At 63.0% G+C, this 17,065-nt stretch overlaps 1 protein-coding gene across 4 annotated transcripts in view; it reads left to right on the top strand.

Moving 5' to 3' along the window:
• The first annotated feature begins 8,470 nt into the window (after nt 1-8,470).
• Nucleotides 8,471-17,065, top strand: part of ANO1 (anoctamin 1) — a 103,189-nt gene continuing 94,594 nt past the window's right edge. For 2 of the 4 annotated variants that reach the window (XM_058662697.1, XM_058662698.1), the window contains exon 1: nt 8,472-8,752. In XM_058662697.1, coding sequence (XP_058518680.1) covers nt 8,695-8,752 — 58 coding nt within the window. In that variant the 5' untranslated portion in view covers nt 8,472-8,694. Of the gene's footprint in view, nt 8,753-17,065 lie in introns of all 4 variants that reach the window. The other 2 variants (XM_058662696.1, XM_058662701.1) reach the window with 2 other exon arrangements.

The raw sequence follows: 17,065 nt of genomic DNA, 5'->3' as shown, positions 1-17,065 counted from the left end.
AGGGCGGGGGTGGCAGGTGGGGCTGCAGGAGGCACAATTGCCACCACACCCTCCTACCTGAAGCAAACTGACACCCTCCCCAGGCGTTGGGCTGGCGGGGGTGGGGGGCTGATGGGTGACAATATCTCAGGGACCCCCATGTGGCTTCCTAGAGCCCTGTCTCACCCCCACCCCAAGCCTTGGCCACACCCCTTGACATCATCCATCACCCAGTGAAACTGGACCCTCTTCCTGCCCTGCGCCGACCCCTGGGTCCCCAGAGCAGACAGGGGTCCTGGACCTTCCAGGTCACAGCCCCGTTGATGGGAAGAGCAGAGTAGGTGGCACATGTAAAACCCTGCACCACCACCCCCTTGTCACCTCCACCCCCCGCCTCTGCAGGCACCGCATCCCTCCGCATGCAGGGTTGGTACCAGGTGGTGTGTGCTGGGAGTCTGGCCCAGCACATGACCCACGTCTGAGTGGGTCGTGATGCCTAGGAACCCTGGGCAGTGGGAGAGGGGGTTCTAGGTGCTGACCCTGGCACCTGGCTCAAGGCCCCCAGTCCTGCTGACTCACTCTGCAAACTCCTCTCCCCCTGGGAGTGGCCTCGGTCACCTCCCCCGGTGACTCCAGCCCCAGGGGGCATCCCCTGGTGCAGGCGGGGCAGCTGATCCCAGCACTGGGTCCTGCGGCCAGGAGCAGGCAGCCGTGCGCAGACCTGACCATCAGATGGAAGAGAGGGCGCTGTACCCCCTGCTGGCACGTAAGGATGGGGCGCCATGGGAAGGGGGTGGGGTCAGGGAGAGGTGGTCATTGCCAATGCCGGCTTCTCTGCTTGGCTCTGTGGACGGATGTTTGGGGCGACGTTTGGGGTGCTGTGGGACTGGTTGGGGTCCTGTGAGCTTCAAGATGGTTTAGGAACCAGCAGCACCCTCCCACCCCGCTCTATATGGCCACTCCAAAAGGGTGGGTGCACAGGGCTGTGGGTGTCCCTGGCGTTTCTCCCTGGGGTCTCCTGGGCAGGCGGAGGAGGGGACCCTGCGAAGGGGACAGAGCTCATTGGCCTGAGACTGGTGCCGGCTGATCATGCACCCTTGTAGGTGACCGCCGGCGGCAACCTGAGCAGCCTCTCACTGCAGGCTCGTTATGGGCTGTGAGGGGGTCGCGGCTCAGAGGGTCTGGACTTGGGGTGCAGTAGGAGGCCTCACGGGAAATTGGCCAGCACCAGGACCTGGCCATCTTCAGTCCCTTGGATTACTGAGTGAATGAATGAAGAATGAATGCATGGCTTGGTTGCTGGGTGTACCTAGATGCCGCCGACCTCCCCAGCCGGCTCCAGGGGCTCCAGGAGGGCTGTGACCTGCAGAGCACGGAGACTGGGGACCTGCAGGAGCAAGCCAACAGCCGGGGGCCTGGCCATGTTTCTGGCGTATTCTAGAAGTGGGGACAAGCGAGAGCTGCAGCCAGGCCGCCCACAAACGGGGTTGGAGCTTGTGTTCTGTGCGCCATGATTGGTCAATTGACCCTGGACACAGCTGTCACTCGCTCCCCGACATGGGCACGCCCGTGCGGGGCTGGCTGGGAAGCAGGGCTTGGCTCACCTCCAGCGGGGAGCAGCATGGGCATGGTGGGAGGGCCCGTCTGTGTCAGCTGCATGGGCTGAGAGTCCTGGGGTGACCCTGGGGTGCCCTGACCTCAGGGCTGGGATCTAGCGGGAGGCAGGTCAGGGTCCTGGCACTGAGGCTGCATGCACAGCTCAGCCCTCAGCTTACCCTGCTGTGCAATGGGTGTGTGGCTGCTGGCCTGGTAATGCTGGGGCGGGAAGCACCTCCCTCCCTCCCCCTCCTCTCCCTCCTCTCCCTCCCTCTTCTCTCTCTTTCTGGCTTCTGCATCCAGAGGGGGTCTGCCTTTTTGGCCTCTCGGGGGTCTGTCTTTTTGGCTAAGAGCAGAGGCAGCCCCACAGGGCCTGGAGGGTAAGCCAGTGGGAGTGGAGCAGGAGTGAGGCCAGGCTGGGAGAGGGGTGGGCTCCCGAGGGAGGGGCAAGAGGGGAGAGGTGCCGGGCTGGGCCGGGGCTGTTTGCTTTAGGGGTTGTTTCACACAAGTCTACAGTGACATGTTTGTGCAGCGCCGTGACCTGGCCCTGCCCCGCCCCTCCTCTGGGGCTGTTTGCTCATCTCTGTCGCCATAAGAGGGGGAAGCGCAAGCGTCACCCTGCAGCGGGACAGGACCCGGGCCGGGCTGCTATAGTTCCACAGAGAGAGAGAGAGAGAGAGAGATGGAAACTGGCGTTTTGCAAAAGCAGGGAGCATTCTGCTGTGGGCTCCGCAGGATTCCAGCCCTGTCGGGTGGGTGGGTTCCACAAAGCTACCAGAGGCCCGAATTCTCTCTCCAGCTAGTCTATGGTGCTGGACACCAGCATCTGCCTCGGTGCCCAGGGAGACTGCTTGAGCTCAAGCCATCAGTTCTGCATTCCAGGCAGCCAAAAAGAGAAGAGGGGGGAGCGGACCCTTCTCACCTCTCTGGAACTTAGTCCTACAGACACGTCTAGCTGTGAGGGAGGCCCAGCAGGTGGTCTTGGCTGTTGGTGGTCCCAAGCTGGTATTCTCTCCAGTCCCTCCTCTCCTAGTTTTTTTCACATTTAAGCTTTCCCCTAGGAGCCATCTTCCACTCTTGTTTCCTTGGTGACAGATCTGGGGGCCCCAGCAGGGGACACAAGGCAGAGAATGGAGACCAGGGGACACCCATGGGCGGTCCTCCTGCTTCCTGCTCTCTTCTGCCCTTCATCCCAAGGGGTGTACAAGGTGAGACACTCCACAGCCTGGCTCCCACTGGGCAGAGAAGTGTGGGCAGGCCGGGGTCCATGAGGCCAGCCAGGGACTTACCCACCATGTGCAGAGGGAGCTGGGAGGCAGGCCTGGGTCTGTGGTGGGCAGGGAGGAGCTGCCCCCAGACTCATCCATCTAGGTCCCCTCCCGGCAGCACCTACACCTGTGCCCACCTGATGTGACACCAGGTCACCAGGGCCTGTCGCTCAGCCCCACCCAGAGCCCAGAGCGGACACACAGGGAAAAGATGGCGCTGTCCAGCAGCCCAAGGAGCAAGGCCTTGGGGTGGGGGCTGCTAGGGGGGAGGGCAGCAGGTCCTGCCACACCTGCACTGGGCTTCACAAGACAGGGTTGCCTGCTGCAGGCACCGCCGGCTGTCCCTGCGTGACGGTGACCCGGTACCATGCCCCTTTCCTTGGTATTGCCCCTACCCCTGATCGGACTACAGGGCCTCCGGCCGCACTGCCTGTGCCCTGGAGGGGTGCAGAGTTCCTGTCTCTGCTGTTCTGTCCTTCCTTCTCCCTGTGGATGCACCCAGGGCTCCGCAGGTCACAGCCCCTGCTGCCCTGCCGGGAGACCCCGCCGGAGTCCCTGGCTCCTGGATGCCCCAGCACTGGCTATTGCAGCCCTTTGGGAAGTGAACCAGCAAATAGGAGACCCCTCTCTCTGCAGCTCTGTCAAATCATAAATAAATCTTTGGCAGAGAATTCTGCGAAGCTCCTGTTGGGAGGGACAGAGCAGGGCTTGAGCCAGGGTGACCCCAGGCCTGGCCCTCTCCGCCTCTTGTAGACTGTGGGAGGTTGGCGGGGAGCTGCCCCTGGCTCACCCAAACACCCCACACCGAATCCAAAATGTCCAAAGCAAGAGGCTATGTGATGTCACCAACGTCCCGTGACGGGTACCCCGTCTTCCTCCTGCTCACCCCGCATGATTCCAGCCCCCACAGTCGGAAGCCACGGTGGCAGGCATGTGCTGTGCTGAGTTAGCGTTGTTCCAAACCAGGACTAGCTACCAAGGGTGGGCCAGGCCCCTTGAGGGACCGCCTGGCCCCCGTGTCCCGCTCCGGCCCGGCACAAGCAGGAGGGAGCCGGGGGACCCTTTCCGGGCTTGGCTAGCTGACCCCTGCTTCATTTCTACATCATTTGGGGTGACCTGGGGACACAGACTCACCCTGTCTTCAAGGACAAAGCAAGCCACTCCCCGCCCCCGGACTGTTCCCCGGGGCCAGCTACCAGCAGCACTGCCTTGGGAGCTCGTGGGTGGAGTGGGCAGGACGCCCTCCCAGTGTGCCGTTGGAGATAGCAGGGTCAGGCCTTGTTCCCACTTGGACACCACCCCTCTCCCAGGGCCACAGACACTGGCTGGAGGCCCAACAGCGTGGGCCGGACAGGGCAGGGCAGGGCGGGACAGGCGGGGTCCGGCCCCCCAGGGGGTGTCTGGCTGGCTGGGCAGTCCCTGGGAGCGGTCACGTCCCTGGGGCGAAGCTGGGGTCCCAGGGGCAGGAAGCGGGAGCTTGGGGGTCTCCACAAGGGGCCAGTTCCTGCCAGCGGAGCATTGGACCTGAGACTGTCCCCTCCAGGGTTCCCAAAGCCCAGCAGCAAGCCCGCCTGTGTCCTGTGACTCAAAAATGCCCACCGGGGGTGTCTGCTGGCTCCCCAGGACAGCTTGAGGAAAGGGTCCCTGGGCGTGTTCTCTGGAACATTCCAGATCCACCTGTTCCCTCCTGTCCCCGCACGGCGGCCAGCATCGCGCGGGTCCCAGGCCTGGGCGTTGATTCTGTTTGCCCTGGAAAAATTAGAAAACAGTCTGTGCCTTCTTTGATGGCAAACGGAAAGTAAATATTTGTGCTGTTAATTAGAGTCAGCTTGATTTCCCAAACGTGAGCCCTGTGGGCACCCTCTGGGGGTAAACGGGCATCTGGGGGTGACTCAGTGCCAGCTCAGCTTCCCCCAGGCCCTGCACCTGCCTTGTCCCTGCAAATGAACTGGTGGTCAGGGTCGTGTGGAGGCCAGCAGACCAGAGCCCAGACCCAGAACATGCTCAATTGCAGAGCTTCCCTCCGGCTGTTTCCGGTCTCCGGCCCTTTTCATTATCTGCCGTAACCACGCGTTCCAACAGGAGCATCGGGCCGTCCGTGGGAGGTAAATGCAAGGTTGAACTGGCGTTGCGAAAAGGTTTCTGGAATTGACTAGAATGTTTTAGACTCATTGGTACCCGCTAGATTGAATCCAAGTCCAGCTCCTTGCCAGCACTCCACTCTGGTGTCCAGCTCCCTGGCAGTAAACAACACAGCCATCTTCGCCTGCGTGGGTGTGGGGAAGGCAAAAATGGGAATATGGCTCCGTGGCTCGGGCCGGGTCTGGGGCCACTTCCTGGGCTTGGAACTCGTGGCACCCTCAGAAGCCACCGAGAACACACGCCACTGAGTTCCCATGGCACTTCTGGAGTGATCTCAGAGAGACACTTGGTTCTCCCTCTAAACGGCTGCCAAGTCAAATCGCAGCCCAGGATGGTAGTCACACAAGAGGAACACGGAAGACAGGGAGGTACAGCAGGTCCCGCTCGGCTTGGCTCAGGGCGTGGGGCTCAGGCGGTGTCCCCGTGTGCCTCAGCGTGACCGTGGGCCGGCGACATCTCACCTCGAGCCTCAGCTCATGTGTGACATGGGAGTGACAGGACTGCCACTGGCCCCAGTAAGCTGGTCTTTGCCAGAGCATGGCACACTGTGGGAGCTCTCCGGGTGTCTGTGAGGGGCACACACTCCCTGGGGGACCCAGGCTGTGCCCTGGGGCAGCTGCATCAGCTGGGAGGCCCCTGGGTCAGTGCCTCCACCTCCATGCCGCACCCCCACACCTACCACCATCCTCCTCCTCCTCCTCCTGGCCTTGTCCAGGGCCTTCATACCTGGATGATCCCCCCAAGTCCCCACAGTCCGGCCCTTGCATGCCAGGATAACCCCCTGGGTCTGGTGGAATATTATACAGCCATGAAAGGGAAGAGTGATGGCCTTGGGGGTGGCTGCGCAGGGGGTTGGGGTTTTGGAAAAGCTCTAGAACCCTACGGAAGTGTGGCCACGCCCAGGCCCTGGTCACCTGCTGGCCACACCCACCCCAGCCACCCCGGGCTGGTTACCTGCCTGTGAGCTTGCTACCCCCACCTGGGGCTCCTACCCCACCTGTGCCATGCCCCCCTGAGCCTCCCACAGTCTGCAAATGGCCCCCACTCTCCACCAGCCTCCACTGAGGGGCGCTGCTGGTTCCCCCCTGCCCGGGACAGCCTCCCCACCCTGCCGAGGCCCGACTCACAGGTGGACATCCTCAGGTCCTGAGGAGGCTCCAGGGGAGTCAGCCACCCTGTGCCACGGCCTGTGGCTGTGTCTTTCAGTCCCGCTCCCCAGGGCAGGTGCTCAGACAGCCCCACAGAACTGAAAACAGACTTCTGGAGGTTGTGAGAAATGACCCATGACCTCGGATGTGTTCTGAGGCCGGGGCTGGGGGGCTGGGGGGCAGGGTGCATGTGACCCCGGGGTGCCTTTGCTTTATCTGAGGCTCCAGGAAAGGTGTCTTGGTGGGCTGATAGCCCTGGGCTGTGTGAGTCAGCAGCCCATGGGAGCTGGGGCCGTGGACAGCGCTTGCTGTCGCTGGGGGCCCACCGTGGGCCCCACGTCTGATAAGACAGCCAGGCGGCGGGCGGAGAGGGGTACTGACCCCAGCCCCTATTTTAGACCCATCTGAGCACAGGCCCCAGCCTCACCAGCGGCTGCCACATGGCAGTAAAGAGAAACTGTTGTCCGTAATTACAAGCCTGGTGTCTTGTAATGAGGGCCATGCATGAAAGACGGCTCGGCGGCCCAAGCCGCTGCCCGGCTCTGCTCACTCAGCTCCTGCCGAAAATACCTCCCTGGCCCAGCCAGGCCCAGCCTTGGCGGCGCAGGCTTGGGGGGTGCTGCCATGGGGGGCAGGGCTGGGCTCAACCTCACGGAACATGGCACGGAGGCCCCAGGATGGCCCGGTGTCTGTCTCCCACAGACCGTGTGGACGGCAAGGGTGGCTAGGCCCAGGTGTGCTCGGGAAGCAGGTGCGGCGGCCATGAGGGGACTGCAGAGACCTTGACGTCCTCGAAGGCCAGGGCCAGAACAGGGGAGGGAGGGCCTTTGGAGAGAGCGGTCCCTGGTCCCTCTGCAGGGCAGCTGTGACGCGGTCCTTGGCTCATCCCCGGGGCGCCCAGTGCAGAGCATCTTCCAAGGGCCTCGGCCCTGCCCCCAGAGGGAAACAAGGCCTTAAAATAGCCCCGGGGCGGATTTACATGTTGGGTTTATAGTTCATCCTTCCAGGGGGAGGGATTCAGAGACTCTTGCTGTGTATTTACACAGCAGAGCCGTCGCTGGAGATCGGGCCGGCCATCGGCCCATTCCAAGAAAAATGAGCTTTTTATCTTGCCTGTGGGGTGGCGGGGAGTGAGGGGGGTGCTGAGCCACGGGGCCCCTGGGGCTGGCTCTACTGGAGGGGTTGAGCCCACTGTCCACTACCCAGGCCCAAGTTCCACCAGGTCCTCCCTGCTTGGGAGCTGGGGACAGCAGGCTGGGGACACTTCTCCAGGGTCTTGGTGTGGAAGCCTCCTCGTCTGCCCAGAGCTGTGCACAGGCACCAATCCCAGCAGGCCCGCCTGGAGGCTCCTGGCACCTGGGTGTGCTCTGTGCCCTGGCATTGGAGCCCAGCGAAAGCTGGGGGGTCGGGCGGGGGAGCTCATGGGCTCCCCAGTCTTCAGGGATCAGCTGTGATCTGCAGCCTCTCTTGGGGGTGCAGAAATGGCGGGAGGACCCCGCAGAAGGTCGTGCTAACTGTCCCCCCCCGTTCTGGGGAGCCCCCACTGCCCGGAGGGCCCTGCCTGCAGTAGGCCGTGCTTAATGCTTTGTTTAAGGGAGTCTTGTCTCAGAATTTATGGTATTTATCTGGGGATGTCATGGGTGCGAGCCCTGCAGCGCTGCTGTCTCCCGGGACCCTGAATTGTCCAGACCTTGCCGCCGCAGGGCTGGAGAGCCGGCAGGGCCCCTGGCTCCCTGCCCCAGCCCTGCCTGCTGGGTAAGGGCTCAGGCCCCCCTCCCCCCACTGCAGCTGGCACCCCAGGCTGTCTCCAGGCCCAACTCTCTCAGCACCAAGTTATTGGAATCTCCTTCCCGGAGGCAAAACCCCATTTTACCCAGACCCCCAAGTCATGTCTGGAGCCCACACAAGAGGAGGGGCTGGGCGTGCTGGTCCCTACCCACCACCTGGGACCCCTGCCCATTCTTTATGGGACAAACTGACAGCGGGTGGGGGGCCAGGACCACCCACGACACGGCCCCCTGGCCTCCACTGTGCCCTCTCTGGGGGCCCTGTCTTCTCCTGGGGCCCTGGCTGGGGGCGCGTCTCCCCACGCCCCCTGCCGACACCCTGCGTTGCTGGACCGGAGTGATAGAGCCGGTCGGGGAGCCAGGGGCCTGGCAGCACCAGCGGGAGGCCGGGGCAGGAGGGCCGAGCTGGCCGGCGGCTCCAGCGTCCCGCGCTCGCGTCCTCTCAGGGCGTGGGGGTGGCCGCGGGGCGGGGCGAGGGCGGCGCCCGCAGGTAACTGGGTGCGGGTGGCCGGGCGGGGTGGGGGCGGGGAGGCCCGGCCGGGACCCCCGGACCAAAAGGCCGAGGGGGAGGAGCGGCGCGGCCGTGCGCCAGGGCGGCCAAGTTTGGCTCCGACGCGCGCGTGGCTTCGCGCCCTGCCTTCCGGGGAGCAGCAGGCGCTGGGCTCGGACCCTGGCCCTCAGAGCCGCTGCAGTCCTCGGGGTGATCCCTCCGTCGTCCGCTCTCCCGGGCTCCGTGCGTCCGGCGCGCACCGGAGCTGGGCAACGAGCCGCGCCATGCAGGAGGGCGACTTCAGCCGGGAGGGGCTCTGCCCCCGGGAAGTCCCCGCAGCCCGTGAGTACCCGGGCAGCGCGGGGGGACCCCCGAGTGCGGCTTGCACACGCCCAGGGTGAGGGGCGCGCGGGGAGAGGGCAGCGGCCGCGGAGGCCCCTTGCTCGCGCTGCGCCGGCGAAGGTGGGAGCACCGAGATGCCGTGGGGGTGCTGCACCAGGGTGGGAAGGGGGCGCCTGCGGGGGAGGGTCCCAGCGCGGCACCTGGCCGCATCCGCCAGGCTGTCCAGGCGGCTCCCGCGTCCCCCTGGGAGCACTCTCCTAGCCTGGGGGCCGCGTCCAGGGCTGGGGCGGATGCAAGGTTTTCGGATGTTTTTACAGGCGCTATTAATACACAGAATATTTCCGTGCTATACTGGAGATTTATTTGCGATCTGAAGTAACTACGATGACTTGAAATCATACTGGAACCGACAGCAGGCGGGCGGGTGGCCGGGGAGGCGCGGGGGTGGGGGGGTCCCTTACTTCCTCCCTAGCTCACTGCTCGTAAATCAGCGCCCTGGGTATTTTTATACCAATAATTCGAAAATAAACGACCAGAGCGGCGCTTCCTGGATGGCTGGGCCTCGCGGTTCAGAGGTGACAAAGCAAGTCCCTGGTGAGCAGGCTGCTGATGGGGGGCTGCAGGTGCCCTGGTGAAGGCTGCCCTCCTGGCGGCACCCCCCACAACGTCCACCTCCGCCCCCTCTGTTTGGACATCCCCCTTCTCTGTTCTGTGCAGGTTCCCGTTGGCTTGGGCAGCCTGCTCTGGCTGCTTTCTAGAAGTGACACCATAGATGGGCCGTGAGGCAAGGGCCCACCCGCCTTTCTGAGTGGCTTTTCTGGAGCACGGGTCCCCTCGGGGGCCTCTATATCGGGCTGTGTTTAGGATCCAGTGCTGTGCACATCTGACCCAGCTATGCCACGAGACCATGGCCCGTGGCTGCCGCTGGACCGTCTCCCTCCAGGAAATGCCCCCTGCAGTCCTTAACCTGGCACACAGGCCGAGCCCCTGTGCATCTTTGCCCAACGCAGGACGCAGTGAGTGGGTCAGGGCAGCTGGCCTCCACGGCCTCCCACAGTGGGGAGCAGCAGGCCCTTCCGGCCCAGGCCTGCACCTGCTCCTGCTGGCCGTGGCCCTTGCCCTTGTCCTCTGCTGTCGGCAGCACCGGGAGCGAGACCTGCTCCCAGCCTCTGTCCCTCAGCTTGGCACCAGGCCCGCCATTCCATTGTAGCCGAGTCAGAGAAAGCACCTTGGCAAAGCCGGTGGGCAGCATGCCACTGCTCAGCTCTCTAGGGGCCACGGCTAGCACGCGTAGGTGACTGGGCTATAGAGGAGCCGTGGGTGGACGGAAGCCTTGGGGTCCCACCGAGCAAACACAGGCACTGTGAGGGGGAAGCCCCAGCCCAGCAGTGCACCTGCCAGGCGGCCAGACTGCCAGCGTGGGTGCTTGTGCCACAGTGTAGCCGCAGGCCAGTGCCAGGCAGCACAGCCGCTCTTGGCGTGCGCTGTGACATGCTGTGACGAGGACTTGAGTCCCGGGCACAAGAGAGACCTGGTGTCTTCGTGTCCACAGCTGTGAGCCAGATGTGAAGTCACACTTGATGTGCGCTCCTTTCTGCTGCCCAGCACCAGCCCCCGCGTGTGCCTGTTTGCTATAGCGGCCGCCTCCCACACTGCCTGCCTTAGCTCAAGCCCCCGGGGTGTACCTCCCTGGGGGGCTACCCATGCTCATTGCTTACGCCCAGCCCCCAAGCCTCTCTGATGGCACACCAGGGGGCAGAAATGACCAATCCGCAGTGCGGTCCTGTCACACCTCCCATCTCTGTGAACATTAAGGTCACGCAGCTGCCAAGAAACAGGGCAGGGACCAGCCTGGCCCACCCGGCCGACTGAGAGTTATTGAGGCCCTGGGCTATGCCAGGGACACAGCAAAGAAAGCCTGGGCCCTTCTTGAGCCTTCTGTGGACCTGGTGTACCCCAGGAGGGTGGCGCTGTGGCATGCTCTGGGGTTCCGTGGCCCAGGGGACTAGAGCTCCTTGGGTAGGTAACGTGTGGACATCTACGTGGAAGAGGATGTGGGGGAGGGGCGTGGACATGCGGAAGCCTGGCACGGTGCTGCACGTGCCTTCTCTGCCCCCTCCCCCTGTGCGTCGGGACCACTCAGGAGACAGTGAGTGGAGGGGGCTGCAGGACACGGGAGGGAGCCATGAGCTGTGAGTCAGACAGGGTCAGGGCCTGTACCCCTTCTTCCCCCCTGCTGAGCACCCAGCAGGTGGGGCGCAGAGTCCCAGAGGGGCAGGTGTGGTGGATGGAGGCTGGGAGTGACACCTCAGCTTTGTTAATTGTGGCAGAATCGGCCATGTGGCCGTTCCTCTTGAAGTGTCCCCACCAGCCATAACAACCACAATCTGGCTCCAGAACCTTCTCCCCAAGTAGCAGCTGGGAACCCACAAAACTGCAACCATCCCCGGCCCCCCCTGGTCCCCACCCCCAGCTGTGGCCTCTGTGCCTGCTGCGTCCCAGGGTTGGTCCGTGCACTAGCGTGGATGGCAGCTGTGCCCTGCAGTTTTTAAGGACGTAGGGGGCGGACCAGCAGCGAGCGGGTGTCCCCATCTCTGTGTGTCCCTCCACACTTTTCTCCTTTTGTGACATGGCAGCCAGCCAAGCAGGTGTCAAGTGGCGTGGGCCGCTGGCCGTGATTTGGTATGGCGTGTTTGGATGTGCTCCTCGGTCTTTGCGACTCTTTCACGGAGTCACGTGGGCTCTGTTCCTATGTCCTTGCTGCGTTCATTTTCAAAGATGTGTCTGTCTGCCGGTCTGAGAGGCAGAGCAGCGCAGAGAGGGGGGGTGGGAAGGATGATGCCTGCCATAGGACTGCTGTGCTGAGGCTGTGGACGCATGCCGGGCCGTGCAGGCTGTGCCCTGGAGGGGGCCTGCCTGCCTTCTCCCTGGCTTGCATTATCCGGAAGTAGTAGTTCCCCGTGCCACTCAAGCCACACTCCCCGGGGCTCTGCCTTATGTGTGAGCACAGTGACGGCAGCTTCCAGGGCACACCCTGTGCACCCATGGCCAGGCAGGGCGCTGTCGTGGGATGCGTTGGGGTGCCCTGTGGACAACCTCAGCAACACAGGCAGGGATCCAGGCTGGCTCGAAGGCCAGAGGCAGCTTCCTCCCCTGACCAAGCAAGGCCAGAACTGCCCGCCTGTCCGCTGTAGCTAAGCGCAGACACGCTGTGGCACCTGCCCCAGGGTGAGTCCCACCGTGGCCTGAACTCCGTGGCGGTGCCCAGCCACCGAGGGCATTGTCCCCTCTTGTCCAGTGCTCTTGCATTCCTCCCTGAGCAGGTGTGGAGGCGCCGCCACCTCTCGGCGGGACGACCCACCGGGGTTCAAGCTGAGCACCGAGGATGAGCCCTCTCCAGGGGCTTGCACCCCTCACTGCCCCCCTGCTGCTGCGGCTGCTGCTGAGGGCGGCTGAGCTCTGAGAATGGGCACCGTTGAGCGTCACTCGGCTGTGTCATCTCTGAACCTTCACTTGTTTAGTTGGTGGTATCGGGAGCCCAGGCCCCACAGGGCCAAGTCCCTGATGTTCAGAGACGGCCCCCCCGCATCCCTCAGAGTTGGGGCCACCGGCTCTGGTTCGGCACTAGGCCTCCCAGCTGGAGGCCTGGCTCCCACTCCCAGCTGTCGTCCCTTCCTTCCTGCCCGCTGTCCCCAGGGGACGCAGACACCCAGCCCTCCCCACACCTGCCTCTCCGTGGCATTGCTCAGGGCTCAGCCTCCACGGCTGCACCAGGCACATGCGCTGCAGTGCCCCTGCTGGGTAAAAGAAATTAAGAGCCTCACCAACCCTCAGAAAGCCGTCTGACGAGGGTCACGTGGCCCTCAGGTAGCTAAATGACTAGTTTCATGCGCACAGCCCTGGGAGGGGACCTGCTTGTACAATAGCTGAATCGCCTGCTCACTTCCGCTGGCTTTCTTGCCGCAGTGTGTGTGTGGCAGGGGACAGAAGGTGGCACACTGGGCTCCTCCGTGGCCAGGCTCCTGGACATGACGCATGCCGACCCCACCGCATCTCCCACTGCACCTGTTTGACACTTGGTGCTGTGTGCACATTCGACCTTGGCCACTCCAGTGCCTTGCCCTGTGTGTCCCGCACACAGCAATGGCGCACCTGCCCACGGATGGCCTGTGGCGGATAACAGTCGTTAGCACATTTTCCCCTGACATGTGAATGCCCATGTCGCCCTGGATGTGACGGGTTAGAACAGAGCAGGAGAGCTAACTGGCAAAGCACACTGGGAGGCCGGGGGTGGTGGACAGGGCCTAGGCGTGTGGGGACACTGCCGGGAGCTGTGTCCAGGGGCTTCTATGCTGGTGGCCAGCGTCCACTTCCTAAGCCACATCTGGCTTCGGGTGCTGCCGCCCCAGGTCATCACTGTCATGAGTCATACAGCAGTGGACAGCCTCTGTCCTCTTCCCCCATTGCCAGCTCGTTGTCCTGAGCTGCTGGCATCCCTTCCTGGGCATGGCTCAAGCCGGTCCATTCCTCCGGGCCTGGGCCGCTGCCCCAAGCTTCTCCCTGCCTGTGGGCCCCCTCCTCACCAGCCTGTCCACAGCCACCCTGCCCTCCACATACCCTTACCTCCCCGGCCCTACAGGAAACGTACACCTGCAGCTCCAGGTCCCCTCCTCACCCCAGCTCCTGTGCCCTCTGCCTGGCCGTCCCGTAGGCCCCTGCTAGCTCTTCCCTGCCCCCTTCCCCCGCTCTGCCTCTCACTGCTTCCTTCCTCAGCCCCAGGCTCCTACCCTTGGGCACCCACCTACCTGACTGCCCCATGTCAAACTGCGTATGTAGTTAGTGTCACTGCCCCAAAGGGCATGCTGCCAGTCTGATCTGATATCCTCTATTGTCCTGATGCCACCACGGCTCAGCTGGGGCCAGGCTGAGCCTCTGTGCCGCCCATGGGGCCATTAGCACGCTGGAAACATTGGCCCAATGCTGTCAGCCTCAGTAGCCCTCCAGGGACTTCACCATGCCAGTCGATGTGTGTGTGTGTGTGTGTGTCTGCGCGCGCGCCAAACAATACAGAAGTGGTTTCCAGTGAAATTCTTCCTTCTGGATATTGGTCTCTTAGTGCAAGGTGTGTGCTGGTTTATTCACCTTCCCCCATACCCCCAACCCCAGGAGAGATGGCCAGAGGGGTGGTGGGTGGGTAGGTGGAGAAACACCTGGGTGGGTGGGTGAGTGGATGTGCGATGCACGGATGTATGGTGGATATAGGTGTGCGGACAACGGAGGAATGGATAGAGGATGGTCGAGTGGGTGTGTGAGTGGATAGATGGAGGCGATGGGTAGGTAGATGGGTGGGTGGATGGAAACGGGGGTGGGCAGGTGGGCTGATGGAGAGCTGGCTGGGTGGATGGAAGGCAGGAGGAACTGGTGTTTTGTCTGATGTCTGTGGCCTCAGGGGTAGGTGTTTGCGTGTGGACACATGTGGTCTGTGTTGACACACATGCAGGATGCCAACGCTCCATGCTGACCCAGCACCAGCTCGCTCTCCTTCATGGCACAGAGAAAGCTGATTGACCGAGTGTGAGCGGGAAAATGCGTTTTGCGTTTGCTTTGGGCTCGTGTTGTCCTACCAGATGTAGCCCACACCGCCCCGTCCTCCTGGTGTGCTGCGTGTCGGCTGTCAGCCCGTGGGTTTAGCAGTGTGTGGCTGGTTCCCCGGGCTCACAACGTGGGTCCCAGTGTGCTTCCCAGGGGCGCCTCGGGCAGCTGTAAGCACAGCTGCTTCCCAGGGCTGGACTGTCAGCGTCTCTCCTTCCTTGAGCACAGCCCCAGGTTTGAGGCGGTGACTGCCCGGGACCCCCGTCCCCTCGTCACTAGCCTCTCACACAAACGTGGCACATTCATGACCAAGGATGGGTGCAACCAGACGCCCGTCCAAGTCCTGGTGACCTCTTTGGGTTGCTTCATGCAGCTCCCCCCAGCACCCCGGGACACCGCATATCACTCGGCCTTCCCTGCTGCCCTGGCTTGGCCCTCCGGCTGTGAGCAGCTAAAGCCGGGTTGTTTTGTGGGTGTCCCTTCATGGGCACTTGACCCCCTCTGGGTTGGGGTATGTGTGGGGGCGGCGTCACTCTGGCCCTGAGGGATGCCCGGAGTCTCGTCTGGCTTGTTTGTCTTCCCCGAGCCGCTGTCTACAGCAGCAGGGATTTCTCCACAGACTCCAGGAGTGTTTGCAAATCATTTTTATCTATTTACTTTTGTTTTATTTGAAAGGCAGAGAGAGAGAGAGAGAGAGAGAGAGCGAGCGAGCGCACTCACATCAGCCAGTCCACTCCCCAAATGGCAGTGACAACCAGAGCTGGACCAGGCTAAATCCAGGAGCCAGGAGCTTCTACTAGGCCTCCCAGTGGGTACATGAGCCCAAGGATTTGAGCCGTCCTCTGCTGCTTCCCAGGACATTAACACAGAGCTGGGTCAGAAACGGGGCAGCCAGGACTCATACTGGTGCGCACAGAGGATGCTGGTCCTACGAGGTGTCGTTTTAAGCTGCTGGGCCACCACGGTGCCCCCCATCACCCCGCATCCCGGGCCAAATAGTGGGCTTGATGCTGGTCCATCTAGAAGGTTCCTGGCAGGTACCGAGCTATTTGTGCTAAGCTGGCCCAACACTCACCCGGCTTGTGTCTGAGTGCGTTATGGCCCTGACTGCCGCCATCAGCACAGGCAGGTGGGAGTCCATGAGCGGATGGAAGAGAGATCACAGCAGATCATTGGCCCAGAGCTCACACACCTGCCTGAGCTCACACAGCAGGCTCCAGTTCATTAGCGCCAAGTCCCAATCACCATTGGGTCAGGTGCTGCCAGTTGCCGAGAGAGCTTAGGAAGCCTGGTACACACACGTGTGTGGCCTAGGTCAGACCTCGTATAAGCGACCTTGAGCTGCCGGTGGGTTGGGCCCATGCCTCTCCGTCTGCTGGTGCTAGGAGCGCGGCGAGGCGTCACTTCCACGCTCCGGTTCAGGTGAGGGCTGTGAATGTTGATCTCGGTCACTCCCCGAGGACGGTTCCTAGCGTGTGGCGGGGTGGGAAGGACATTCAAGTGAGGGTGTCGCTGAGCTTGTCATGCGCCCAGTCAGCCTCAGCCGCCCCCAGGGAGGCCCCTGAGCCTCCTGGCCTGTCTGCAGAGACCCCTGGGCAGGCCACTGTGTGCGGGCCCAGCATGCACGCTCGCCAAGCACAGCGCAGTGGGAGATGGACTGACCGGGGAGCGCCACGGGCACGGGCAGGGCGTGGGCATGTGGGGCTGCCATTTTTGTCCAATGTGGGGTGGGCAACTCCTCAAGACGCCCATCTCGGTGTGCATTTTGTCTCTCTGCCTGGGGCTTTCTAAGTCACCTGGCCTCCTCCACCCTCCCCTTCCCAGCATCAGACCACGGTCGGTCAGTTAGTTTGTCAGGTCTCAGCAGGTGGGTAGGAGAGCAGAACATGCCAGGCCTTGGGTCAGGGCTGCTGGCTGCTGGCTGGGTACAGCTTGAGGCAATGACTCAACGATTGGCAGCTCCCGAAAGGGTGAACACGGTACCTTTCCTGCAAGGGAGCACCTCTGTGGGCCACCCTTGCCTGAGCTAGGCCAGCTGGGCCAGCCATCGTGTCTTCCACCGCAAGCCTCCCAGGTGTGGAGTGGTGGGGATGGGAGCCGGGGAGACGCGCAGGAAGCCCCGCGCTGAGCCCCAGACCTGGGCCGGCAGCGCTGGGCTTGACTTCCAGCCACCAGGCCTGCCCATCCCCCAGGCCACCAGGCAGTGGTGGTGTCCCCATGGCCTTTGCCCCTCTCCTGGAGCACACTGTCCTTGTGTCTCCTCGCTAGGGGCTTAACTGTCACCCAGGTCCATTTTAGCCTCGTCTGTGCGGCTACATGGGCCTGCACCTGCTAAGAGAGGGAGCTATGGCCTGTCCTCCTGCCTGGCGTGGAGGTGTGCAGTAGGCACAGCTTCCTGGGTGTCTCAGCTTTGCTCCCTGCCTCTTGTGGGTGTTCTGGCTGGCTGGCTGGAGCTCCCATGGGTGCACTGTGTATTAGTTCCTCTGATGGCTGCAGAGACTTGGTGTTCAGCTGTTCTAGAACCCACCACACCATTGCGGGCCTGCCCACTGTGCCAAGGCTCGCCAGTGGTGTGGAGTCGGCAGGGACCCATCTCTCGCTTCCGGCATCTGCTGGCATGTGGGACGCCTGGCAGGGTGACAGGTGCATTGAAGGAACTCAAGAAGCACTTGCTGAATGGAACTGCCCACGCTGTGGCCCTGAGCCAGGGCCCTGGGTGTC

The sequence above is a fragment of the Ochotona princeps genome, chromosome 4, assembly GCF_030435755.1.
Source record: "Ochotona princeps isolate mOchPri1 chromosome 4, mOchPri1.hap1, whole genome shotgun sequence".
NCBI lineage: Eukaryota > Metazoa > Chordata > Mammalia > Lagomorpha > Ochotonidae > Ochotona > Ochotona princeps.
Note: the sequence above shows the minus strand (reverse complement) of the source record. Positions and strands in the feature narration are given on the sequence as shown.